This window comes from Andrographis paniculata, unplaced genomic scaffold (assembly GCF_009805555.1).
Source record: "Andrographis paniculata isolate CXL003 unplaced genomic scaffold, ASM980555v1 Contig18END, whole genome shotgun sequence".
NCBI classification, from domain to species: domain Eukaryota; kingdom Viridiplantae; phylum Streptophyta; class Magnoliopsida; order Lamiales; family Acanthaceae; genus Andrographis; species Andrographis paniculata.
In genome coordinates this window covers 316,946-343,114 of record NW_026137468.1, presented here as the reverse complement: position 1 = coordinate 343,114, position 26,169 = coordinate 316,946, and the positions used below count along the sequence as shown (strand labels likewise).

The 26,169-nt window shown below is 36.2% G+C and overlaps 6 protein-coding genes across 8 annotated transcripts; 4 read left to right on the top strand and 2 right to left on the bottom strand.

Moving 5' to 3' along the window:
- Window positions 1–594: 594 nt before the first annotated feature.
- LOC127239450 (uncharacterized) lies at window positions 595–4,187 on the bottom strand. Of its 2 annotated transcripts, XM_051257623.1 has the most exons (8): window positions 4,054–4,185; window positions 3,361–3,882; window positions 2,678–2,716; window positions 2,513–2,583; window positions 1,635–1,699; window positions 1,450–1,539; window positions 1,254–1,346; window positions 595–1,176 (listed from the first exon to the last, which is right to left on the bottom strand). In XM_051257623.1, exons 2-8 carry the CDS (start codon window positions 3,798–3,800, stop codon window positions 766–768), a joined length of 1,209 nt encoding a protein of 402 aa, XP_051113580.1. In that variant the 5' UTR covers window positions 3,801–3,882; window positions 4,054–4,185; the 3' UTR covers window positions 595–765. The 2 variants fall into 2 exon arrangements, with proteins under 2 accessions (XP_051113580.1, XP_051113572.1); XM_051257615.1 differs by having other exon boundaries at window positions 3,361–4,187.
- Window positions 4,188–5,434: 1,247 nt separating this feature from the next.
- On the top strand, window positions 5,435–7,500 carry LOC127241592 (cyclic phosphodiesterase-like). Its single transcript, XM_051260722.1, has 3 exons — window positions 5,435–5,840; window positions 6,268–6,322; window positions 7,041–7,500. Exons 1-3 carry the CDS (start codon window positions 5,532–5,534, stop codon window positions 7,244–7,246), a joined length of 570 nt encoding a protein of 189 aa, XP_051116679.1. The 5' UTR covers window positions 5,435–5,531; the 3' UTR covers window positions 7,247–7,500.
- A 507-nt stretch (window positions 7,501–8,007) lies between these two features.
- LOC127240686 (integrin-linked protein kinase 1-like) lies at window positions 8,008–12,874 on the top strand. The gene is made up of 12 exons (XM_051259491.1): window positions 8,008–8,983; window positions 9,303–9,377; window positions 9,505–9,600; window positions 9,831–9,913; window positions 9,992–10,112; window positions 10,489–10,568; window positions 11,046–11,108; window positions 11,197–11,315; window positions 11,572–11,657; window positions 11,852–11,973; window positions 12,330–12,441; window positions 12,564–12,874. The coding sequence occupies exons 1-12, from the start codon at window positions 8,651–8,653 to the stop codon at window positions 12,651–12,653; spliced, it is 1,380 nt and encodes a 459-aa protein (XP_051115448.1). The 5' UTR covers window positions 8,008–8,650; the 3' UTR covers window positions 12,654–12,874.
- A 1,243-nt stretch (window positions 12,875–14,117) lies between these two features.
- LOC127240767 (transcription factor bHLH137-like) lies at window positions 14,118–16,654 on the top strand. 2 transcript variants are annotated; one of them, XM_051259617.1, is made up of 8 exons: window positions 14,121–14,637; window positions 14,723–14,872; window positions 14,989–15,054; window positions 15,145–15,213; window positions 15,305–15,370; window positions 15,506–15,628; window positions 15,757–15,895; window positions 16,103–16,654. In XM_051259617.1, the coding sequence occupies exons 1-7, from the start codon at window positions 14,320–14,322 to the stop codon at window positions 15,856–15,858; spliced, it is 894 nt and encodes a 297-aa protein (XP_051115574.1). In that variant the 5' UTR covers window positions 14,121–14,319; the 3' UTR covers window positions 15,859–15,895; window positions 16,103–16,654. The 2 variants fall into 2 exon arrangements, with proteins under 2 accessions (XP_051115575.1, XP_051115574.1); XM_051259618.1 differs by lacking the exon at window positions 15,305–15,370 and having other exon boundaries at window positions 14,118–14,637.
- A 3,154-nt stretch (window positions 16,655–19,808) lies between these two features.
- Window positions 19,809–23,493, bottom strand: LOC127239188 (uncharacterized). The gene is made up of 4 exons (XM_051257218.1): window positions 23,380–23,493; window positions 23,192–23,260; window positions 20,458–20,553; window positions 19,809–20,244 (listed from the first exon to the last, which is right to left on the bottom strand). The coding sequence occupies exons 1-4, from the start codon at window positions 23,491–23,493 to the stop codon at window positions 20,170–20,172; spliced, it is 354 nt and encodes a 117-aa protein (XP_051113175.1). The 3' UTR covers window positions 19,809–20,169.
- A 463-nt stretch (window positions 23,494–23,956) lies between these two features.
- LOC127240701 (uncharacterized) lies at window positions 23,957–26,103 on the top strand. Its single transcript, XM_051259514.1, has one exon. It carries the CDS (start codon window positions 24,118–24,120, stop codon window positions 25,891–25,893), a length of 1,776 nt encoding a protein of 591 aa, XP_051115471.1. The 5' UTR covers window positions 23,957–24,117; the 3' UTR covers window positions 25,894–26,103.
- Window positions 26,104–26,169: the final 66 nt, after the last annotated feature.

The following is a 26,169-nucleotide window of genomic DNA, read 5'->3' as shown; positions in this document are numbered from 1 at the left end:
TTTGATCCCAAAAATCGCATTCTTAAGAAAAAACGTAACCGCAATAAAGGAAAAAATCGTGCTTTTTGGAACTGCAGTAAAGGCCTAATAAATTAAGCGTGTTTGCTTTGATTATGACTAATATATAAAATTTGTAAGAAATTAAAATACTTACCTATTTAAATATTTTAAAAAATATAATATATAACATAAATATTAATTTTGTAAAAAATTAAAATATATAAAATAAATATTTATTTATAATTAATCTAAACTAATTTTTACAATAATAATTTTTTTAATATATATAAACATATCTGTCAATATTTAAAAAATATAATATATAATATAAATATTAATTTGTAAAAAATTAAAAATATATAATATAAATATGTATTTATAATTAATCTAAACTAATTTTTATATAAATAATTTTTTTAATATATATGAACATATCTGTTATATTGAAATAAATAAATAATTTCAAATGATCTTATATATTTACAGGTGCAATAATAATAATAATAATAATAATAAGGTACAAATATCAAAGCTAGCTTGAAGATGTTGAAAGCCTTCAAACATTTGTTATTGAAGTCTAAAAGTGCTGTAATATGTAGAAAAAAATAATAATTAAATTAAAAGTATGATATCAATCAGAATCCAATATTTTATTTAACAATATCCACTTAACAAGATCGGACATTCCAGCAAATGTGACGAGAATCATTCACATGTCCGAATGAAACTCAGTCTGCATAATATGAATTGTCAAGACAACCATTTTCATCGACTATTTGATCTGCTGCTCAACCATGAAAGGATGGTGTTGGTGATTTCTTGCTTCTCAGGTTCAAAGAGCAGATCATGCAATAACCCTTCATAGAGCTTGATGGACTTGTCGGCCGACGAAGCCTCGAGATAGAGCTTTCTAGAAGCTTCTGGATCAGTCACCGTGTCATCCATGCCGTGGAGGACGAGAAACGGGACTGTCACTCGCTGCAGATTCTGCTGCAGGTAGCCGGTGGTTTGAAGAATTTCATAGCCCGTACGCATCCTGATGGCTCCAGTGAACACCAGTGGATCCGAATACTTGGCCATTAATGCTTGGGGATCTCTGGATACTACAGCGCCCGGCTTGTTTGCAGCACTGAATTGGAATCTCGGCAAGAACATGGAGAAAAGTGGGGCAAGAGCCTAAGCAGACAAATTCGAATCTCGCTAAGGTGTTTAAAAAGTGAGTTTGAATATTGCAAATATTGAGAGTATCTCACAACGATGAGCGGATGGGATGGCTGAACTCCGACAGCCGGGGAAATCAACACGATGCCAGCTACGAGTTTCTGCACTTTTGGATCAAGAACTGCCTGTTTGTGCATCAGAAGGGGTGTGAATTAAATGAGGTTTGGGTTGGAGGGAAGAGTGTTGTGATGATGTAGATGATTTGGGGACTTACGAAAATGTTATTACCTTTAGGACTATAGCTCCGCCAGTTGAGTGTCCGAAGCAGAAGCAAGGAACGGCCGGATTTTCTGCTAAAACTTTGTCCAGAAACATTTTCTGCACACAAGAAGTCAAAGTAATCAACAGACAGCTATTTATAAGTAAAGTTTTTGATAGTTGCATTCAACTAATCAATTACCCGACAAACTTACCAAATCATCAACAGCATAATCGAGAGAAGGGACGTATGCGTGCAAACCATCACTCCCACCATGTCCTGAAATGAAGAGAGGTTTGAGTCTAGAGATCCTCGTTATATAACACAAATATATGATGATCGATGTCATATTTTAACATAAACACTTTCAAGAATTTGGTTTTAGAGAAATCATTTACTCTGGCACACATTGAGGTAAGCCTTTACTTAAACTCTCATTATCCACACAACACATTTTGACAAATAAAGAGAACTTTGCTTTGGCATATAAAGGAACAGAATGAAGCGCACAAATGAAAATATGCCCATTTATTTATTTATCTTTTAGCATCATCTAGCTGCATTAATTTCCAAATCTTCACTTAATGCATAGCAGATGTAAAACAAGCTTACATATGGCGAAGGGCTTCGCACGTTAGTTTTACACACCAATTACATCCGGATGAAAACAAATCCATGCCCTGCAACAAGCCAGTGTTCATGCATAATCGAAAACTACAGCATTATACTCTATATAACAGCAAACAATACAATTTCAACAACACCAATATTTATATTTTCCCGGAAAATTTCATGTTGGTTGTTGATTCTGAAATCTGAAATAATGTGTCTTTCGGTTTATCACTAGTGTATAATTATAATTTTTGGTTTCTTGCTAAAATCAACCTCCAGCATCTATATACACACTAAAAACAGTAGAGTTAACATTGTCTTGAGGGATATACTGAATGTCATACAATTAGTAATAGCAATAATAATGCTAATGTTTACTCAATTTATGTTCTACCTTACATTCACAAAACAAAGAATCGTCAAACATAAGTGAATAGTATTCACAATAGTTTTTCTCTTCAGAGTCGAATGCAAACTTACCAATCCAATCCATTCCATAAACCTTGAATCCATTTGCATTCAATTTCTTTGCAAAATCATTATATCTGCCACTGTTATGAAACCCCATTATCAACTAAGGGTAAAAAGAACAAATACATAAACAAATAAAAATGCACTAGATAGTATATGTTATGTCATGCATACCTGTGCTCATTCAGGCCATGCAAGAGAACCAGCAATCCCCTGTGCATCAAAACCACATAAAATCAAATGTCTGAATGTCTCCTTTGATGTTTATGTATATTACAGAAAGGAACCGCATAATGAGAACTAAAATAGTCGAGTTTATCTTGACAGACTAAAGCAACAAGGGAAATTCCTCAAACAGAAGATATAAGAGGATAAACCAGGCCAGCCTCAATAAATACACCCCAACAAAGAATTGCCGCATTCAACAAATTATCAAATAATACAAGAGGAAGGAATATCAGAAGTATACTGCAGAAATGTATCACCAATAAAAGCCAACCACTTCATCAAATTATAAATAAACAATAAATAACTGATGGCGAAACATTTCCTTCTCATGAATGCAAGGCAAGGAAATTTTTATCCAAAAAAAGAAAGAAAAAAAGAAACTCATATGTCGGCAGTAATTGATGATTGTCGCTTTCCTTGCACAAAATTCAAATTAATAGGAGTAATCTTGTGTAATTTCCAGAAACAAGAAAATGAAAAAGGAGAAAGAAAACACACAAACACCACCAGCAAATCACAAATCTGCATATTAAGTGACCCTAACCAAGCTCTTAAGATCTCCAACAATGGCTTCTACTGTTGAAATGGCGCAAGGAAAATCAAATTTCGAAGAGATCAGAGAAATTTACCTGATCGGAAGCTTAAGAGGCGTCCAGGATTGGGTAAAGAGAGTGTCACCACGGGCAGTGACGAACAAAGAAAACTCCCTCACTGTGTCCTTATTTTCATCGCCATTATCTTCCAAAACCCTCTTAATCGCCAGGGCCCGCCGCGCTGCAACCTCCTTGTCCACCATGCTCCTCCGCGGCACCATCGCGGCCGGAACTCTCACCACTTTTCCCGGCGCCGTTTGCTGCCTCTCCTCCTTTCCGCAACCACCTCTCTCGCCGGACTCCGACGCCGCCGTGCATCGCCGCCTCCCGCTGAACGGAAGCAGCAAAATCAGGAAAAATGCGTTGATTAGCAGCCATAAACTCCTCATCAAGCGCGGAGAAAACAACGCACCGATTCTCCCACTTGCCCCTGACGTCAACATTACGGCAGTCGCATCGTTTGATCGCCGCGCCATTGTTGGAACTCCAATATAAATTTTTTTATTGACGATCAGGAATGACTATGCTAATATTTTACACTCTTTTGGCTGCTTCGCCCTAAAAAGTAACGACGATTACGTAAATGGCAAAGATGATTAAAAATCGCAGATGAAAACTCAGAGAAGGAAGTCAAATTGGGGAATTGTTTAAACAATAAGATGAGAAAAGTGATCCTGTCTTGTTCGTCCAAAAAGTAGCAGATAAGAGTGAAACAAAAAAGAGACCCACTAAGAATTTGCAGAGATTGAAAAAATACTGTAGGGCTTCAAATTTTGTAGCTGGTGAAGATCCGCCATGGAAGCGCATATTAATAGAGCTCTTAAACGATGAAGCCCGGAGACGGAGGAACGAGTAGGTTCCAGAAGGGCCTTTCGACTGACTGCCACATGTCCCGACACGACATGGTAAAATTGCGGCTTAATGGATATATATTTTCCTATAGTACTTTTTTTAATATAAAATACAAATATTTCAAACATCAGCTTTATGTTTTTTTACTTAAAATAGAATATTTTGTGTTAATTGTTTTAAACTCATTTATATATATATTTTTTATATAGATTAATAAAATGTCTAAATATATATATTTTTAAAACTAATTTGTTCCACTTTAATAGTTTTCCTAAAATCCAGCTAAAATAAGTTTATCTTATATTATTTGAATTTTGAGATTAAAAATATATATATATATAGTATCTTTAAATAATATTTGATACCTTGAGTCATTCAAATTTATGTTTATTTTTTTTAAGTAAAATATTATTACATCATTATATTTTTATTTTACTAATTTTTATTAATTTTTGATCAAATGAGCATAAATTTGCATAACGGAGAAAGTATAATATTTTATAAATATATTTAATAATAATATATTTTTTTAAAAAAATTGAATCATGTCAACATTTCAAAATGTTTGTCAACAAATTATTTTAAAAATAAAAATATTAAATGTGTATTCTTTAAATAAAAAAATTTAGACACATTTCTCACATCTGCTTTAATATTACTCATCTTGTGCAAGAAAAGTATATTTGCATGAATTAAATTTATATTTTAAGAAATACATATGGATTGATTATGATATAAAATAATTTTTTTTTCACATAAAATTATAGATTTAGTTTAATAAAAATATGTTAAAATATAATAAATAAAAATTAAAATATAATATTATAAATATTTATTAAATAAAAATAAAAAATAATATGATAAATAAAATAATAATAATAATAAATTAATTATAAATTAAAATGAAGATGAGTAAATAATTTAATTAATATTAAAATTTTAAAATTTTAAAATTTAAAATATAATTAAAATATATTATTTTAAAGGAAGGAGGAAATGTCGAATGAGTAAAATCCACTTAGGGTGTGTTTGTTTGGAAAATTAGATTAGATTTCCACTATTCATCCAATTTTTTTCCCCCAAAAATATCAAATCAAACACCTATTTTTCATTTTTTATATTATACTAAAAATAAATTTTACATTCAAAACATCACATCAACACCTATTTATATCACATCATACAATTATTCAAATACAAAATTTTTACTATTCAAATCCCAACTTAAAATCCAAACCCCTAAACAAACACACCCTTAAACAGTGTGCTATAGACCGACGGCCTCTGTACTGCAGAAGCTTCACTCAGCTCGAGAATTGACCGTCTTTCTTCTTACCTCCGGTATCTGTATCTGTATGGCCGCTGCGGCGACCGTTCCAGCTGAAGCGAAGGGGGATGTTTATTCGGTGTGGGGGCTTCCGCCGGAGGAATTGACGCCGCGCCTGAAGCGATTGATGGATGGCCTTAGATCGGAGTTCGGTGGACCACAGTTCGAGCCGCACGTCACCATCGTCGGGGCTATTCGATTGACGGAGAGCGAGGCGCGCGAGAAATTGCGAACGGCTTGCGAGGCTCTTAAGGCCTACACCGCTACCGTGGACAGAGTTGCTACAGGCACTTTCTTTTATCAGTGCGTATTTCTTCTGCTTCACCCGACCCCGCAGGTATAACTCAATTAATATAATCTCTGTTTGTTTTCTACGTCAATGGATCAATTGTTTGTGAATCGTTTGTTTTCGATGATAATCTTATGATTTAGATTGAGATGGGGATGTGGATTGTTCTTGATTATTAGGATCAGAAATGCTTCTAATTTCTGTTTTGTTATTAGTGTTGAAATGTAGGATCAGATTATTTGTATCTTATGAATTCAATTGCTATTGATAACTAAACGTGATAAATGATTTTAGGGGCAACTGTTGATGGTAGGAGTATTATAAAACTATTAAGTAGGAAGATCAAATATAAGGGGCCAAAAGTGATCCCATCATGTTTCTATTTTGATTTTAGTGTTGCCATGATAGTTGTGTCTCGAAATTGTTCTTCCTCGACCACAATTTAATGTAATTTTCATGGCAATTGTTGTAACAGGTGGTTGAGGCTAGTGCCCATTGCTGCAGCCATTTTGGTTACAAGAGCTCGTCTCGTAAGTAATATTCCTTATATAAAGTTTGTAGCAATTCGATCGATGGAGTGGTTTCAATATTCTAACCCATCCCTTTCAACAGTTTTGTGGATTCCTAACATTTTGGATATCATTACAAAATCTTCCTTTTGATCCATCAATCCAAATAAGGAGAAATATTGGAATCATTATATACATGAATTTCATTTTGCAAATTGGTAGGAAGCCATTTGTGATAGTTTTGAATGAAAACCATCCATGAAAATTAGTGGGTGGGCGAAAATTAAAATGCATATGGCATACCATCTCATGTGTTTACAATTATTTGTGAATTGTAGTTAAGCTTGTAATATCTAGTTGCATCAATGAAGTTCATATATAGAAGATTCAGACTTTGTTTACTTGGAGTTTGGTTTCACTATTTTTTACTCCTCACCAATTCAAAGTTGTCATGTGCATTAACTTGTATGGCATTTTGGTGGGAGAGCAAAAGCCTCAAAATATGGTAATTCAAAATCATTTTGGCATTTGATACACCAATTCCTCTTTGAGGTTTCAATTGAACATACGGTAGCTCGATTTGCATGCATTCTTTGGCTGCAAATCGAGTTCTTGATGCTGTCCCTGTAAATTTGTGCTTCATTAACACATGGATGCAAATTTATTCTGCCTTTCTCTTTTCATATCATCATGAAACTCATGTACTGCATAGCTGGTAAGTCTGCTTCAACTCTTGCAGCTTATATGCCACACTTGAGCCTCCTCTACGGTGATTTATCAAATGAAGTTAAGAAGACTGCTCAAGAGAAAGCCTACGCCCTTGACGAGAGCATTGGCAATCTGAGTTTCCCGGTATCTCGATTGGCACTGTACAGAACGGATACTGAAGACAAAAGTTGCCAGTCATGGGAGAAGGTGTCTGAATGCGAGCTCAAAACTGACTAGGCATTACTAGGCTACTGGCCTTACTAAGTCAACAAATCTTGTGGTTCTCTTGAACATGCCACAGAAGTGGCATAGTCTTGGAATAATTTCAAAGATACTACACTACTTACTGGCCTGGCGATTTAGGCGGTTTGTTGATTACTGCGTCCATGAAATTTTTGGTGGCATCTTAGGCTGTTTCTGTCGAATTAGATTCATTATATAATGATTTGGATAAAGATTTGATCTGGTCCTATATCAAATTTATGACTAAATTTAAAAGTAGTGATGTAAAGCATATTTTTTTCTTTTATTTATGACATGTGAGAGACAAACTAAACACAAGAAAATATTTATGGATTGAACCAATGAGTTGGCTGTATATCTTAGCACGATGAAAAACGTCATTCTTCGCCTTAATGAACAGCGAAAATTCTCTAACATTTTTTTGGATTGTCATAACTCCAATATCATATTAAAAAAAAATAAAAATCTGTATTTCTATTTATTTATGAATAAAAAAAAAATTAGATTTAAATTATGTTAATTATAATTTAAATTATTTAATATTTTTATGTATTTATTTCCCACATCCGATAATATATCATATAATACTAAAATTTGTTTGAATTAAAAATTTACGACGCTGTTGAAAGATGCCCAAAAACATTCACTAGATAGATATCACCCAGTTGCGATTGAACTGGTCGCTTTTGGCAATTAGCTACCTCACCTCAGCGATGAACACACATATCAATCCTCATCTCGAACAAATCAATCCTAATCTTTTGAAAATTTTGGAAGAAAGACTAGTCATAAGGTGGGAAGGGTCAAGGCAAGGCGTTGCTGTCGCCCATGTGCCACGTCCATTTCCTTGCACGAATGGAGCCCTATGATTCGCCAGTTGGTATTTGCAGGGCGGGCGTCGGCAATGGAAATTTCAAGGACTCTTTATACTCAGTTTGCAGTCGCGTGCTCCTTAAGCTGTTTCCCTTCCAGCTTTGGGGTCAACTGTTACTCGTGATTGTCGCATTACCGTTTCACATAGCCATTATAATCTGGGCTATAAAGTAAGATTCGGTAACTGGATCGCCAAGACGAGGTTATATATACCTAGTCGTGATTGTTGGCTGCCTCTCTCTCTTTCTTCTCTCTCTCTCTCTCTCTCTAATCCATGGATTTGAGGAGCCCATTCTTTGAATTCTTAGGGCTTACTCAACAATTTTGGATTCTTGCCTTTCTTGGTTTATGATTTCCACCCCTATTCTATCTATCCTCTCTCTTCAGGGAAAATATAAAAAGGTTTGTTGCTAGATTTCCTTGCAAGAAGGGATGGTAGTTGGGTACAAAAATAGTATCTAGATCCTAGTTTTTCGTTCAAAGGGATTCTTGATTCGTTTACAATCCTTTTGGTTTAGAGTTTTAATGGAGTTCATGTCGCCTGTTAGAAGTAATTTGTGGAGGCAGTCTTCTATGGCCCCTGAGAGGGAACACAGTATCAATGCACATCTTGGGGGAGACAATGAAGATGGTGATATGAATGAGATTGATCCAGGGCTGAAGCTTCTGTACATGACCAATGAGAATGATTTGGAGGGCATCAAGGAGCTTTTAGACTCGGGGGCTGATGTTAATTTCTTGGACATTGATTACAGAACTGCACTTCATATTGCAGCATGTCAGGGATATGGTGAAGTTGCCAAATTGTTGATTGAAAGAGGGGCAGAAGTCGACCCCCAAGATAGGTGGGGAAGCACGGTAGTTTCTAAACCTTGATACTTACTACTACACTTTATTCTACATTTAGTTGCTGATCACTAAGTTGAGTTATGTTATGGGAGCATTTACTCGAATTGTTGTGAGTGAAAATGCCTGTCAAACAAGTTATTCTTTGGAGTTCTTGCTTTAATTCGATATTGGAGGGTGTGTGTTTGATATATTTGGATCATTAGATGAGAAGACTAGTTATTGAGAGTTTACAACTAAATCAGTGTTGTTTTATAATTGCTTGTTATATATTGTATTTGTATATCATAATTCTTAGGTCTGTTCTGACACCCTGCATGTGCTTCATCAGCCTCTTGCAGATGCCATACATTATAAAAATCACGATGTGATCCGACTTTTGGAGAAACATGGTGCAAAGAGAATTGTGAGATGCTTCTTTCTATATATACTACTTTCTGTCATGTGTAATGATTTTAGTGCTTTAGGACATGTTTGGTCTTCTTTGCACAAGGCTTTATTTGTGTATTTTCTCATTTCGTTGTTTTTGGTAGATGGCTCCAATGCATGTAAAAAATGCCCGCGAGGTACCCGAATATGAGATAGATCCCACAGAACTTGATTTTACAAATAGCATTGAAATAACAAAGGTACTTTTCCAGTTCTCTTTTGTCTCCTACTCATCATTAGCAACCTTTTTTTATTAAACTTATAGAATTTTACTTTTTATTATTTCAGAGTATTGGATATTGTTTAATGAGTCTATCTCTAATTTTCTACCACATGCAATGGTTCTGTAAAAATTCATGTCAATTTTTTTTATCCGGTCTTTAAAAGAATTTCAATTCTCAGTTTCCTCCTGATGAGAATATATTGGCAGGGAACTTTTAGAATGGCTTCTTGGGGTGGCACAAAAGTTGCTGTGAAAACATTCTGGGAAGGAAATGCTGATGATGATAAAGTGTAAGACCTCTAAAAAGATACACGTGTTATACTTATTTTTAGAATGAATTATTCTTTTATAACTCAAGATGTTTGCAGTAAGGCATTTGGAGATGAGCTTTCATTGCTTCAGAAAATAAGACACCCGAACGTTGTCCAGTTTCTTGGTGCCGTAACCCAAAGCAGTCCTATGATGATTGTGACGGAATATTTGCCAAAGGTACCAATGGAAATCTTATGTCACATTTTTTCTAAAATAACTTAATGCCATTGAACTAATAAATAGAAATTTATACCATCTAATAATATGAAACAAGGTCAAATTTCTGACAATTGATAAAGGCAGTAGAATGAGCCAAGTCTAGCTATAGAATCTCTACACAAGCCATTTTCCGACATATACAGCGATGTCATGATGCATCCACAGTCACTGTGAGTCATATGAGCTATCTTGTGGTGCTCATACAACTTAAATCTCAAGTGTCTATTTTATAGTGTAAACTTTTATCATGTGGTTTTCCAGAATTACTGATTTTAGACTGCTTATATTGATGTTTAATCCATGGCTGAGCTGATATATACTCCCGCATCTGTAGGGTGATCTTCATGAATATTTGAAAAGAAAAGGTGCACTCAAACCATTAAGGGCTCTAAAACTTGCTATGGATATTGCCAGGTTCACGATACTACCATTACTTTCTGTCTCACTGCTTTATTTTCTTCAGTCTACTATGTTTGTTGCTTTTGATAGGAATAGTGAATAAGATAAAACAATCAAATGGGATATACAGTTTGTCCAATAGCTTCCAGGCTTCTTAAATAGAAGTACAATTAGCCATAACACTACCATTTTCCTCACAATTTTTTTCTTGGTTATTGTGCAAAAGGCTAAAATGAAATTTTGTGAAATGGAGGTAGTATAAAAATAGATTTAGATTGAATTTTGTTATCTCTAGGAGTGATTGGTTGGAATTTTGTGAATACTTAAAATGGAGAAACCGAAGGATTCATAAAGAAAACTGGAACTCTCCTAGTGACTATATAGCTTAAAGGTGAACTTCACATGAAAATATGATGGACACATGCTATGTAAAGTCTATTTTATTTAATACCGGATTGGAAATTTTTGCTTCAATATGTTTTGGTTTTGCAGGGGAATGAACTATCTACATGAACATAAACCTGAAGCTATTATCCACCGCGATCTTGAACCTTCGTGAGTTTGTAACTTAGTTAATTTTATTTCTGCTTTGTTATATGATTTTGTGAAATAACTCAATCCTATTTGTATAATAAAAAAACAGGAATATATTGTTGGATTCTTCTGGACACCTGAAAGTTGCAGATTTTGGAGTCAGCAAGCTACTCAAAGTGGCTAACAGAATTAAAGAAGACAGACCTCTGACGTCACAGGACACCTCATGTGAGTTTATGTTTTTGGATCCTGTAATGTAATGAGTATATGACCCCCAATTTTTTATTTTTTATTTCTTATTGTAGGAGTACGTCATTTTTATTCCTTATAGCACAAAATCCCCTAACATTAAATGGATAGTTGAAGGCACTTGATTCTCATTTATGGTTCCTTTTCTTTGGTAAAAAACATCATCATTTGATGTCAAATAATATAACCCTAATATAATGCTTTATTGTATCTTACATAATATGTTCATGAACAGGTCGTTATGTAGCTCCTGAGGTTTTCCGAATTGAAGAGTATGACACTAAAGCTGATGTATTCTCATTTGCCTTGATTTTACAAGAGGTAGTGTATAGTTTTTTGTTTGCAAGGCCAAAATGAAGTTTCTTTCCTCAATATAGACTTGAATTCTATGAATTTTGCTTGAAATAATGGGGAAGTAGTATTTTCTGAATCAATGAGATGGGATCCAATGATTGAATGTATAGTTAAAAGATTAATTTGAGAAATTGATATCTTATTGATGCACTAAACGTCAGATGATCGAAGGAAGCCCCCCATTCTGTTCAAAGCAAGACCATGAAGTGCCCAATTCTTATATTGCGAAACAGCGACCTCCATTTAGAGCCTCGCCAAATTGTTATGCACACGGGCTGAAAGAGTACGTAAGCTTTTTATGGTTTTCCTCTGGTTACAAATGTTTCCTAGTCTCCTACACAAGGCAACATCATTCTGCACAAGATCTGTTATTTTGTATTTAATGTCTTCTATTAGAGTTTTCATCTTTCCATACCCACGTAGATGCATGTGTAAAAATAATATAAATGTAGTCGGTCTTTTTTATAACCTGCGATCTTAATCAAAAGAAGCAACATCATTCTGCCCAAGGTTTCACTTTTCTTTGGTAAAACTGCTTGTGGCATTTCGTTTCGAAGATATATACACAAGTGGGAAAAGACTAGGTTGTTGGTAATAACACTAGACACTGATTAGCTACTTGACATGCTTTCTTTTCAGATTGATTGTGCAGTGTTGGAGTGAAAATCCATCTGATAGGCCAACATTTAAGCAAATTATTCCTCGACTGGATGATATATCCAACAGTTTTGGCCGTAGAAAGCGCTGGAAGGTTTTCCCTCCCCTTATCTTCTCCTTCCACTCTAGTCTCTTCAATTCAGTTCAGTGAGACTTTCTGATTCATTGTTGTAAGTAACTCTAATGCATGATTTGTTATTTTCTATACATACACAGATCTTCCCATTGAAATGCTTCCAGAGTCCAGACTGGAAGAAAGACGATTCCAATGTGGGTAGCCGGTCATCTCGAACAAGAACAAGATGAAGGAGCCCCTAGAGTCTGCATATGTCCTAGGCAAAATGGTTCTGGGATTACTATGTACATACTTCAGCACTGAAGATTAGCGTCATGCCTGGAAATTTCCATTGTCTTTCTTGCCTAATATAGGCTTTTAAATTAGTTCCCTTGGATGTTTGTAATTTTATGTATCAAGGAACAAAAACAGGCTTATTATACAACGAATACATATAATTTTTTTGTTTTAACTTTATTACTATAATTTAATCAATTTATAGAAGTACTGAAAGTTAGTTTTCTAATTCGGTTTAGAGAAATAGTGTTGGGCCAGCCCACTTCGGTAGAGCTTACTACAAACAATAAAGCCCATTTTTATTTCTTTTATCAAAATTTTCTGCAACATTTTGCTATTAAGTACTATTCGAACTAGCCGAGTTGTAACTATCCAAGTCTAAAATGCATGTACACTATACAATTAAAATGCAGCATGCATTATTACAATGTATATACATTATAGTACAATTAATCAGATTAGTCATACATGTTAGTATACGAATTCTAGAAGTCTAATAAAATGGGCACTTAATATTAGAACAAAGTAGTCCAATGATGAGTTATTGTCATACTAGCAACTAAGAAGGTTTGGCATTCAACGGCTCTATGTAATTGTAGTTAAAATCATATTTGTTGAATGCTGCACTACGCTAACTTATTTAAGTATCTATGCATCCATATCAAGAGAAAATAAAATAAAATGAATTACATAGGGTCCCATTTATCATATTGAGTAACAAGGGCTTGTTTGAGTGGTAACTTAAACCCAAATAAAACCCCAAACAAATTTAGTTTTAATAAATCTTGCATCACAACTCATTCTCTAACGTAGGACCTAATTCAAATGTGTTCACTAGCATTTTGATGATAATAAAATTTTAAATAAAAAGTAATATATATCATATTCTAAATAAAGAATTAATTTAAAAAAAAAGATATGTATTAAACATATTAATAAAAAACAAAAAAAAAAAAACAAAAAAACTGTAAAATGATGATAAGTACAGAAAACACATATATAATTCAACCTTGTTGAGTCACATCCAATGCACGTTTCATTGAAGAGTGGATTGGCAAATGATAACTCAGCAAACATATCAGCATAATAATAAGTAAACGTTAGACAAATGAGATTAAAAGTAATATTATTCTTTGTTACGGAGGTATTTTACCCTGAGATTAACTTCAATCTCTCCATTGAAATGCCTATGGATCCATTGACTTACATAAGCTCCATAGAAAGTGAAAGTAATAAGAGTGTTCACTGTAGGATGACTGAACAGTAAAAAAAAAAATGGCATCCACTTGAAGGTACTTTCCCATTATGAACAGAGTTTGTCTTATCCATTGTCTGATTATGAACATTCAATGTGAGTTCTTTATGTGTGAGAAGACCAGTCAAATGTGTGTGTCTGGACATGCATGCTTCTCTCTCTCTCTCTCTCTCTCTCCCCCTCTCTCACTCTATAAACCTCATGGCTGGTATCCATCCCTCTTGCCATTGCCTAAGACACATGATTGTGTTTTTCTCCTCTCTCCTTTGCATGCCCTTCTGATCATCTCTCCCCATTCACACACCAATTCTCCCTCAAACAACAGATTTCAAGAACCTGTCAAAATAGTAATAATAGTGGTAGTAATGGCAGCCTATCCATCATTCCACTTCTTGGACACCACAATGTTGCTACCAACTGCCATTTTGGAGCATCCAGACAGTGTCTTCTCCAGCTTCACTCCTCAGCTCTACAATGGACTTGAGGAAGCCATTGAGAGCCTTGACAAGAGTGTAAAAGTGTCATCAGGTCCACAGAATGACGAGGTTTCTGTTTTGAGTGCTGCAAACAAGAACAGCATGAATTCATCATCTGCTGTGTGTTGTGACACCACTGAAACTGAAATCCCCAGGGCAAAGCCCAGAAAGAGGAGGACCAAACAGAGCTGTTGTTCTAGCCTCAAGGTTCAGACACCAACTACTTTTGTGAGTATTATTTTCTTACATTAGAACTTATGGGATTGTAATGGCTGTGACTTGTGTTAAAAAGGGTGTGAAAGGAAAGAAGCAGAAGAAGATGGAAGACAGTGAAGAGAGGAAGAAATCCAAGGAGAAAGCAGGAGAAGCTCCTCCTACTGGTTATGTTCATGTGAGGGCTAAAAGGGGACAAGCCACAGATAGCCACAGCCTTGCTGAAAGGGTACTCAACAAACTTTCTTACATCATCATAATGAACAGAATCTTCTGGTATTGATGAGATTAAAGTCTCATGCTTTGTTTTAATATGCATCCATTTTGGGCTAATGACTGATTCAGGTTAGGAGGGAGAGGATAAGTGAAAGAATGAAGCTTCTCCAAGCCCTTGTCCCTGGCTGTGACAAGGTCTGATTCATCTTATGATCTGCGTCCAATATCAGGGTGGTTTTTTGTCTGACTCTGACAGCTACATGTGTGTTTTTGAGCAACATACAGGTGACTGGAAAGGCCCTAATGCTGGATGAAATCATAAACTACGTACAGTCACTACAGAACCAAGTTGAGGTGATGATCATGATTACTTCCATCATTTATTCTCATCACTCATATGGTAGATGGATTCACTAATACCATTGTATTCCTGGCATACGAGCAGTTTCTTTCAATGAGGCTTGCCTCTGTTAGTCCCATGTTTTATGACTTTGGGATGGACTCTTTCATGGTTAGTCCTAATCAACACACCTACACAGTTATATACATACATACATATATATATATATATCTACACATTCTCTCCTCTCCTTTGGATATCTTTCGATTTCAATAATTTGATTGTGTGATGGATGAATGCATGCAGAGCTTGAATAGCATTAGCAGCCCCACAGCAGCCAACATGTTTCCTCACTGGGATAATTCTGTTAACCCTCTAGTGTTCCAACCACCTCAAATTCTTCCAAATAATACTATGATGCCCCAAGAGGTGTGTATCGATATATCAATGTATATATACATATATGTGTGTGTGTATGTGTCTGCGAGATTCACATCCGATTTTAGCAGCTTGTTTGATATTGGTGATGTATGTAAAATAATACACATCATTTTCAGGAACATAAACAGGCATTATATTGGGAAGTGGAAGAAGAACCAAGACAGAAAATTATTGTTGATCAGTCAGGCACCAGCACCACATTGTTCTCACACCATTAATATAAAAACCAACACATACCTACCCTACAAGCATCTGGTGAGACCTCATTCATTGTCTCCACCATTCTTATTCTCTCTAGTCTTAATTAGTCATTTATTGCTCACTGCTCAACCTATTCTATTCTCACACACGCACAGAATACAACGCAAAACATGGATTATTCTTTTAGTAGGGTTTCCCAAGAATTACTCAGAAAATAATCATGAACTGCCCATTTAATCTTTTCTTTCTCTTTTGTGACAGACTGTATGAAAATCAAGGTGTAGGTAAATAATAGGACAAAGCTGGTGAGTCTCGTATGGAATGGGATATATCAAAAAATGAGATGGAGAAGAAGATGGAAGCCATGGGAGGGGTAGGTGTTGAAGATTCTGTACATGTATTGTTGATCTGAAAAAACATTAATGGGGTGCAGCCAGAAATTGAAGGGAAGTTGGAGGAACAAATAAATGCAAACCGACCAAATAAGAGGCTCTATCTTTAATACAGATCTGCTTTGTTCCTCATTTGACTCTCGAATATACAAGCACAAATTCCTGCAGCACCCTATGCTCTGTGGTGGTTAGAATTCAATGCATGAAGCTCTCTCTAGCTACCTAGTATTAGAAAAATATATTGTTGGTGTATAAAAGGAAAAAGAAAAAGAAAAAAGATGGCCCATGGCAAGAGCAGAGATGTATGCATGTATATATTGCTGCTGGTTCGTGTATTTAATTCTGAGTTTCACAGTGAGTCTGTTATTACAGTTAATTTTACAGTTAAGCGTTTCTTTCTTGTCCATGTCTTGACTTTGGACACACACACATGTGTATATATATATATATATATATTTCTACTGACATGACTTCACATTGTGTGTGGGAGAGAGAGAGAGATACTGAGACACAAATACAAACACAGATTTCGGTCTTATATGAATTCAAGAAAAGCTGTATCAATGCATTCATATACACATTATTCAAGACTTAGACCAACATTGCATGTTCCATGTAGATTTCAAGGATCTTAATAAAATTGTCGTCTTATTATCAAACTAAATTTAATCCTAATACCCACACATATGCAGCAATTATTTTTATTATTGTTATTTAATAGTACCATAATACTAACTGATATTAAAGAATAAGGATGATCAATAATTTTTAATGAGAATAATATTTGTCATCAACTTGGATTGGATGATGAAACCATATAATGCAATTTAATATAGCATGTGGTAAGAACAGTAGTATACGCAACTCCTCTCTATCTCTCTCATAGATGTATGGAACTAAAAATAATGACAATAAAATAACACCCACTCAATATAATATGAATATTTTCAGAAAATGAATCATATTAATCTCCTTTTTCATTCCCTGTTATATATACATGCACACACTAACACATGAATAAGATATGATGAGTCTGAATAAAGCTGTCAATCATACCTTAAAGACACAAAATCCATTAGAATCATTCATTCAATAATGATGGATTTAGTAGTCATGATTTAGATTTATCCAAAAGTTAAGGTACCGCATAGCCTATATTTTACTTCCACCTGCAAACTTTTCCTCAATTATTACATTAAATTACAACCAGCTTTCCCAAAAAGAGAAACAGGGAAAACATAAACCTAAGTTTATGGTGACCCACACAAATTTAATTCATGTTAGGGAAAATTCAATTTAATCCTCAGATCTATATATGTGTTGCACATGGATTTGATTATAACTCGATTCTGCTCTCTCCTCCAATCAAACTTCAAAACTCAAAACCTGAATGGAAAAACAGAAGTGGAGTTGTCAACTAAAAGATAATTGTGGGGTCTCTTGTCACCAAACTAATCAACTTGTCGCTCTGTAGGGTCCCAAGTTCTTGAACGATCGATCGATCTCTCTCACATCATATTAATAATATCATCTCATGCATATCTTAATAATTAATTTATGGGTTGGTTTGGCCGCCTCAAAAAAGTTCGGCTCTGCTGAATGCAGTTCAATATATAATTTATTTTGTTTAACAGATCAATATATCTATAGGATTAAACAAGTTTATTATATTGAATTTTTCAATTGATTAACAGTTAAAATGGAAGCGTTGTGCAAGAAAGACAGCGAACTTTCTTTCTCTGTATGACTATAGTGTTCTTTCTACAATCTTATTATTATATTATTTTTATCTCCTTTAAAATATTTAAATCTAAAAAATATGATTTGGCACACGATCCAAAGACTTTAAATTATGCATCTTTGTAAGAATTCAATGTTGTGTTTTTATTACAAGTAGTATTAAACACGGGGAGCATTTAAATAATAGGATATGAGGTCTATTCAAGGACTAGGACAAGAGTGTTTTCACAATTCAATGAATCTAAGATAGAGAATTAGATGATAAACACTCCTTAGATATCAATGTTTTGTTGGGGATGGGGTGGGTGGGGTTAACAACAATAATTTCCCAGACAAACAGATCTTCCATCATTTTGTCTTAATTGCTATTTCAATAACTAAACCATTGCCCCATCCACATTATTACTATTGTCATTTCGCTGCTCTTCTTTTGTACCCATATATGTCGGCATCTTTTGGATTTATCTATGTATGTTATATTAATACAATATAATAAAATACACACAGCCCTTTTCATTAGTCTAGAAAATCAGTCTATCTCTCCTTAATCTTGAAATCAGTCCTCACATCCAATTCCAACATTACACTCTAAACAAACTTCAATCAACTGACCTTAATTTTTTAGAAACAGTAAAACCATTTTGAGGGGTCAAAAATTGAGCAATAATCATCTACAGAAAGTAAACTTATGGTGGCTTTCAGCACAAGTTTAGACGTAGGGAGGGCGGTGGGAGGATGGGGCCCGGCGGCGGATGGGTGTACCATGTACCTGAGGTATTAAATTGGGTTGTCTGCTTAATCTGTGTTCATAAGGTAAGGGGAGAAAACAAGAGGGAAGAAGTGACGTTGACTTATAAATAAGGTATGGTGTCCTGTCCTCATGTGATGTATCTAAGGGCAGGGCCTATCTTAATGGGACTCAGTAATCGTCCCCACTCGTTCCTTTGTCTGCTTGGTTTATCTGATTTTTCTTCTAATCTATGTTTTCTCGTTGGGACGTTGGTCTTTTTGTCCTATTAATAAATGGTCCTAAGGAGTCAATATAGATGAGGATAAGTCTTCTAGTTTTGCTCATAGCCGTCAGATCTTTTATGTCACCTTCTCCCCTACTATTGGGTTTTGCAAATATATCATACACTTTAGCTTGTCAAAAATAATGAGGAAGGTTGCCTCATTCTATTAGTGCATGCAAAGACAAGTATGCTATGCACTGGTAATAATTTGCCTGATGGGAATTGCATAAGACACCACATGATGAATCGATTCTAATGCTAAGGAGGCATGACATAATGCATAACTACTGCATAAACTTGCATGCTAGTATTATGCATGATGGATGCCTTCATTTCTCTATAGGAGCATAAAAGAAGCATACCCTACTTAAGAACTTAGGTTGCGCAAAGTAATGTTCCACTCTAGTCACTTTAGACCTTCAAGAACCATTTCCAACATTGTTCAATCTAGGCTTTCTGCCTATGGCACACAAGAAAGACTCACCATTAGCATACAAAATCTTCTTCTCTTAAAAAGAGATTGATATGGTGCAAGAGTGTCAACCCTGCAGGTCTATCATCAACAGAAACGGTTATGAGTATTAAACAGACAATATCAAAATAGGAAATCAAATAAACGATAGCACATGAACGGTGGGCTCATGCCGTTTTCGTCGATAGTAGACCTGCAGGGATTGACTCCCTTGCACCACATCAGAGATCGTGTAAGCTCATCACAAGCTAAAATGCACATGGCTGCAGGCATACCATGGCGTGAAGATAAATTATCCACAAGCAAAGCAATGTCTTGTTCAGTTATGCTATGGAATGGAGTTACACGCAATAGTGTCCATTTCCTATTATCCTTGAACATGCACATCATTGGGCATAGGAACATCCACACCCTCCATATGAGTCAAACAAGATTCTAAATGTGAATCACCAAATCTAAATTCTATTTCAATTTCAAATATTAAGGGGTTTCAGTTATACTAAACCAGTAGTAATTGACCAAAAGTTGTTCAAAGATAATGTGTATATTTAGCAATGATTTTGGAGACTCCTAGCAGTCTGCCACCCAAAAGATTACATCCCAGATCTACACCATGAATGATGGTAAGAGGAGTTGGGCTCCCAGGTGTTCTCAAGAGACACTCTACATTTGGTCCACCGATATGGGTATGGATTCAGCAGTCAGTAAGAATCAATGCATCTTGTTACCAATAAAAACGTGGAAAACTGGAAAAGCACAAGCCTCCAGGACCACTGTCATTAATACCTTCACTTCACAGATTACCAGGGTGGATATAGATTATTGAATATTCTACTGATATTACAGACTATTAAGCAAATAAAACCTTGGAGGCAACAAAAACTGATGCAGATATTTTACAGGATAAATTACTCCCTATCAAGCAAGCACAGATAGCATATGCCCATGTTTTGTAATCACCAAAATACCATGCTAAGCAAATAAACAATGTTGTCTTACCTTAACTAAGTTTATATGAAGAAGACGTAAGAGGCTTGTCACCTTAGCCTGCAAAAGTGCCCATCCCTCCATTGATCCTCTGTTTTCCAGAATGTGCTGCAGTTACACAAACAAGACAAATGAAGCTTCATCTAGTCAAGTATTTGAAAGAGATCAGAATTCACGAGGTGTCAGGACCATCAAACACATGCCCTTTTGGAAATAACATGTTCAACACAGTTAAACAAAAACCACTATCAGCATCAAAGGCATGGACACATCTGATACCACCCAAAGTATAAAATAGTGAATCATATTTTTATATGTGGTTATTACCAAATGGCAGCTCAAAAATTGGATATCCATGTCCTTCTATTTGTCTGTTCCCTTGTGTAAAAAGAATAATAACGGTTTCTGTTTATGTATTCACAAGAATAAACGAGAAAAATTTTCTGACTGATGCAAGATAATAAAAAGATAGACAGCCCAATGCCGTTAACTTGAGATGATTACTTAAAATATATACAAATTTAAAATGATATTCGTATAGTATCTACAAATCCATGAAAAGGCCTCTTGTCCACTTGCAAGAGCAAAAGGGATGCTCAGAAGAACATCTGAAACATGTGGGCCATGATTTGCCAGCAAATTCTGTGCCCACAAACATGTCCATGTTAGATGAGAGGTGAAGTATGTACAAAACAATATGAAGCATTGGTAGGATCATAGGTGGGAGAAATCAAAGAAAAAAATCAAATCAGGGTGACAAATGGAAGCAAATATAGAAAAACAAGAGAAAGGAATAACATAAACAATGAAGAAAGGAAGTACTAGGATAGATAAGAAATGCATAATGATAGCCTCACTTCTGACCTAATTAATTGCGAATTAGCGTTTTTTATTTGTATTTTTTCAGCGATCAATTTTTTTAGAATTCTATAATTTCAAGAGTCTCCTCAGCACAAAAAATTAAAAAAAAAAAAAAATCATTAAGGCAGCAAATAACATAATGAATTATTTGGGACATGAAAGTTATAAAGCCAGCAGTAGTCCTGTGATTGATTAAAGTTCAAACAAAATTGGATCACAATATCCATCCTTCCAAAGAGCCAAAGACAACATTTGAGAGGTGCCTAACCATATGGAGCCACTGTAATTCGCATAGAAGACACACGCACTCTACTGTCTACACCATTTGCTGTTCGACTGATCATGACACACATAAATATTGTTGAGGTCTGTGGCTACAAAAGACACAAGCACTCTACAATTTCAACATTAGTACCAGAAATCAGGATTTGTGTACAAGTAGGTATTTCAGTCTTCGACTTACTGCACATGTGAGTATGGTTTTAGGATTTTTATAAAGGATTTTCCTACTTAGCTCAGATTTTCTAACTTATATTTAGCTTCTCTAATTCTAATTTGAATTTCTGTGTAATTTTCTGCTGCAATTAAATTAAAGTTTATGTACATTTGAGCTTTTTTATATTCCAATTCAGCAATATTTTATATTTCCAACCGCAAAAGGTCTAGAAGAACAAGCCATCAGTCTTATAATAGTTTTAGAGCATTTTATACTTAATATATCCAATCACAAAAGGCCAAGAGGGTTTTTGTTAATAATCATTTGTTATTGCCTTTACTACACCTTTGTGATAATCTCCCATTTGCTTTAGATATCACAAATTCATTGTTGTCGTGAATTTGTGAAAAAATAAATGATTCCGGAGTCATTTTGAGCAAAAACATGGGGTCCCAGGAAATAACAGATAAATAAAACCTGCAATTTATTCTGAATCTAAAACCAACAATATAACATGAATTGATCATATTAGATTTACTAACTTAATTGTTCAAGCAGGATTAACTGATCAATTCAGAATACATTAATGAGAAAAAATAAAAATAACAATAACAATAAAAATAAAAATAGAAATCTAATTTGTAAAAATTGTGCTCATGAACCTGGCATCCCCTGTCCAAAAATATGATACAAATAATGGATCCCAAAAACTTCTTACGCCCAACTATACCCTGTCAGGGTTAAACCAAATCACAAGCACAGTTCTGCATTGAACAGATTCTGTAATCCCAATTAACTGTTTAATATTGTTGCATCATTCATCAAAGAACATAAACATCACTCTCAAGGGAAATGAAATATAAACAGATACTTATCTATTGCATATTGTATTCTATGATTATATCATCCCACTGATGAGGTATGAATGGGTGGCATGGCAAGCAATAGACAAAGACTTAAAGCTTAAAATTGAGAGAATAAATCCAATTTCAGCATGTCTTGGCATTATAGTCAGTTGTGGCATTAATATCAAACAACAAGCTTTTACTTTTAGCGTATGGCTCTTCACAAATCACAATGGACAAACAAGATATTCTACAGAACATATTAAGACTTCTACCTTTCAAAATATGCATTACTTCAGCCTTCATGTCAGCATTAAAACCGTTTTGCTTAACCTCCATTTTTTTTTACGAAGAACAAGCAAATATCAGATCAAACTCAAATAAAAGATCTCTACCGTCAGAAACTGAAGCAAAAGGCCGTCAAGAATATTAGCTAAAGCGATTAAACTTCCTATTCATCAAAACTAAAACAAAGAGGACGAGTAAAGCCAAAAAAACGGCAGCAGTCCAGATTTTTTTTATTTATAGCAGAATGAAATCAATGCACGGAGCACCTGGCATACGCCAAAATCACTACATTAACAACGATCACACAAATAATCACCACACAAGGAATGCAGCATTGTAAGTATCCAAGGGTATTGATGCCTGTTCCAGATCGGCTTTCCGCTTCCTGTTATACACCCGTTTTAGAGTTGTAATAAATGGAAAAGTTCTGGATTGTGCAAAATGCAGAAAAATGAACATGTAAGGACCAATAGCAGAGCAATGAACATCGATTGGAAAACACACCATTGAATTTGGCAGAAACGATTTGACGCTTCCACCTTCGTTTGTCCTCTGGGGAAACTCCGAAACTGTCACTTTTTCAGTTGTCAGTTTCCATGAAGGTACGAACTGTTTCATATGAGGCCCATAATTGTCGGCCCAAAATGTCTCATTTTAGGGCCTATATTGTTGGACTCAACAAAAATGAAGGCCCAATAAAAACTGCCCAATACCTACTGATTACTTATCGTTAATAATAGAAAAAATGTCTCAATAAAAAAATAATAAAGTAGGTGCAATTATTTCCGAAAAAAGAATCAATCATTAATAATGACTACTACCAAACAACCTTATACAAACATATATGGTGCTGAATTAGAATGATTAGCATTTGAAGTCAACTAAGGGTGCTTAGCTTCCAAGCCATTTAATTACATTCACATTTATCAAATTGCCACCGGGGCATTGACCCGTATTTGGATATACCCGACCCGGATACATTGTGGAGTGGGCCCTACAAGAACCTTTTCCTCGGGATACGGGAGCCATGTTCGCGGGCAGGTTTGATAAAGCCACAGTCACGGCGGGAAACTGTGATCTGTCGAGTCAACCAGCTAATAGCGTGGCGTAAAATTTGCGGTGCAGTTGACGCAGTTAGCGTGAACAGCTGTGACGTTAACTTGACCATTGGCTGGCGGCGGAAAGGATCGATTCTATTTCACACAGGTTGTAAAAGTACTCTGAAAAGCTTCGATTTTTTTAATGTGGACGAGTTTGCGCAATGAATCGAATGGTTTTTGGGAATTAGGAGGTCAGGATTTGGGATTTACCGATACGGCGTCGTCTCCTCCGCCGGACGCCATGAAAGAGCCGACGAAGCTGGCTGAAGTTGAAGGTACCATTCGTGGTCTATTAGAATCGATCAATCGAGTCCAATTCTTGAAGGGCAAATGGCTACTGATCAGTGTGAAACTCACCGCTTTGCAATCCCATCTATCCCAAGTTCCGATTTCGTCGGAAAACCCGCTTTTGACGGACCTTCTCTGGTCGCTCTCCGCCGCCTGTTCCTCCGCCGCGTCTCTGGCCGCCCTCTGCCAATCACCGAGTCCTCCCGCCGGTGGGAAGCTCAAGACGCAGAACGACATCGATTCAGTGTCGGCGAAGCTCGATTCGCACATCAACGACCTCGAAGTGCTTTCCCAGAGCGGCGCTTTGTCGACCTCGTCAAACGCCGCTCCGCCGCCGCTGCCGGCGGCGGCATCTTCGAATACCAGGGAATCAGTCCGGGCGGAGGCTCGGAATCTGATGACGCGGCTGCAGATCGGATCCAACGCTTCTAAAAGCTCGGCTCTCGATTCGGTGCTGGGACTTCTACAGGAAGATGATAAGAACGTTCTGATTGCGGTGGCGCAGGGGATAATACCAATCCTTTCCCATTTACTCGATTCGAGCTCCTCCTCCGAGATCAAGGAGAAGACAGTTTCCGCCATAGCCAAAATCTCCACCGTGGATTCAAGCAAGCACGTCTTGCTCGCGGAGGGATTGCCATTGGTAAACAACTTGCTTCGAGTGCTCGAATCCGGCAGCATTTTTGCAAAGGAAAAAACGTGCATCATTCTTCGAGTTCTGAGCAATTCGAAGGAGAACGCCCGGGCAATTGCATCCCGAGGTGGAATATCGTCGTTGTTAGAGGTTTGCATCGAAGGAACGCCGAATTCGCAGGCATTAGCCGCCACCGTCCTCCGAAGCCTCTCTGTTTTCGAAGAAATCAGAGGGGAGTTCATTGAGGAAAATGCAGTGTCAACGCTGTTATCATTGTGCAATTCGGGTACTTTTCCAGCGCAAGAGAATTCGATCGGATGTTTATGCAATTTGGTATCCGGAAACGATGAATTGAGGCTGTTTTTCGCTGCTCAAGGTGGGATAACAAGGATGAAAAATTTCTGGGATTCATCTCCCTCTGCTCAATCCCTCGAGGTGGTTGTTCATATGACGAGATCATTGTCCCAATGCCCGAATATAGTCGATTCTTTATTAGCAAACGGTTTCGTTCCGCGCATAGTTTCAGTATTGGGTTGCGACGTTCAAGGCGCGAGAATAGCTGCTGCAGAAGCAGTGTATTATTTAGGGCTGAATAGCAGCAGCAAGTCAAGGAGGGAATTCGGCGAAACAGGGTGCATTGCACCGCTGGTGAGAATGATGGATGGGAAGGCTGTGGAGGAAAAGGAGGCTGCGGCGAAAGCTCTATCGACGCTGGTAATAAACTGCGCGGCGAATCAGAGGACTTTAAGGAAGGAAGAGAAGGCAATCGCGTTGGCAGTTCAGCTGCTGGACCCTTTGCTGCAGAATTTGGACAAGAAGCATCCCGTCGGGTTACTAGCTGCGCTCGCGCATTCCAAGAGGTTCCGGAAAGAAATGGTCGCCGCTGGGGCTCGGGAGTATCTGAAAAAGCTCGCCGAAAAGGAAGTCGATGGTGCGAAGAAGCTTCTCGACGGTCTCGGACATGGGAAGCTGTGGGGAGTCTTTGTTAGGCCCTGATGAATTTGCTAACCTGTTTTCTGTAATAATAATAATAATCTTTTCTAGTGTTTTTAGCTAGCTCCTTCAGTTTTAAATTTTATTCTTATTAGGTCTGATCTTGATTCTTTTGGCTTCCACATTGTTCATAACCTCTGGCTTGATGTTAGCAGATCATGTTCTTAACAGTCTTTTCTTTTGAATACAAGTTATGCAAATTCAGTTGACAAAGGTGTCCTAAGGGGACATTAATTGCTCTTATGAACGTAGCTGTTCTAAGTGGTCATCACAGGACAA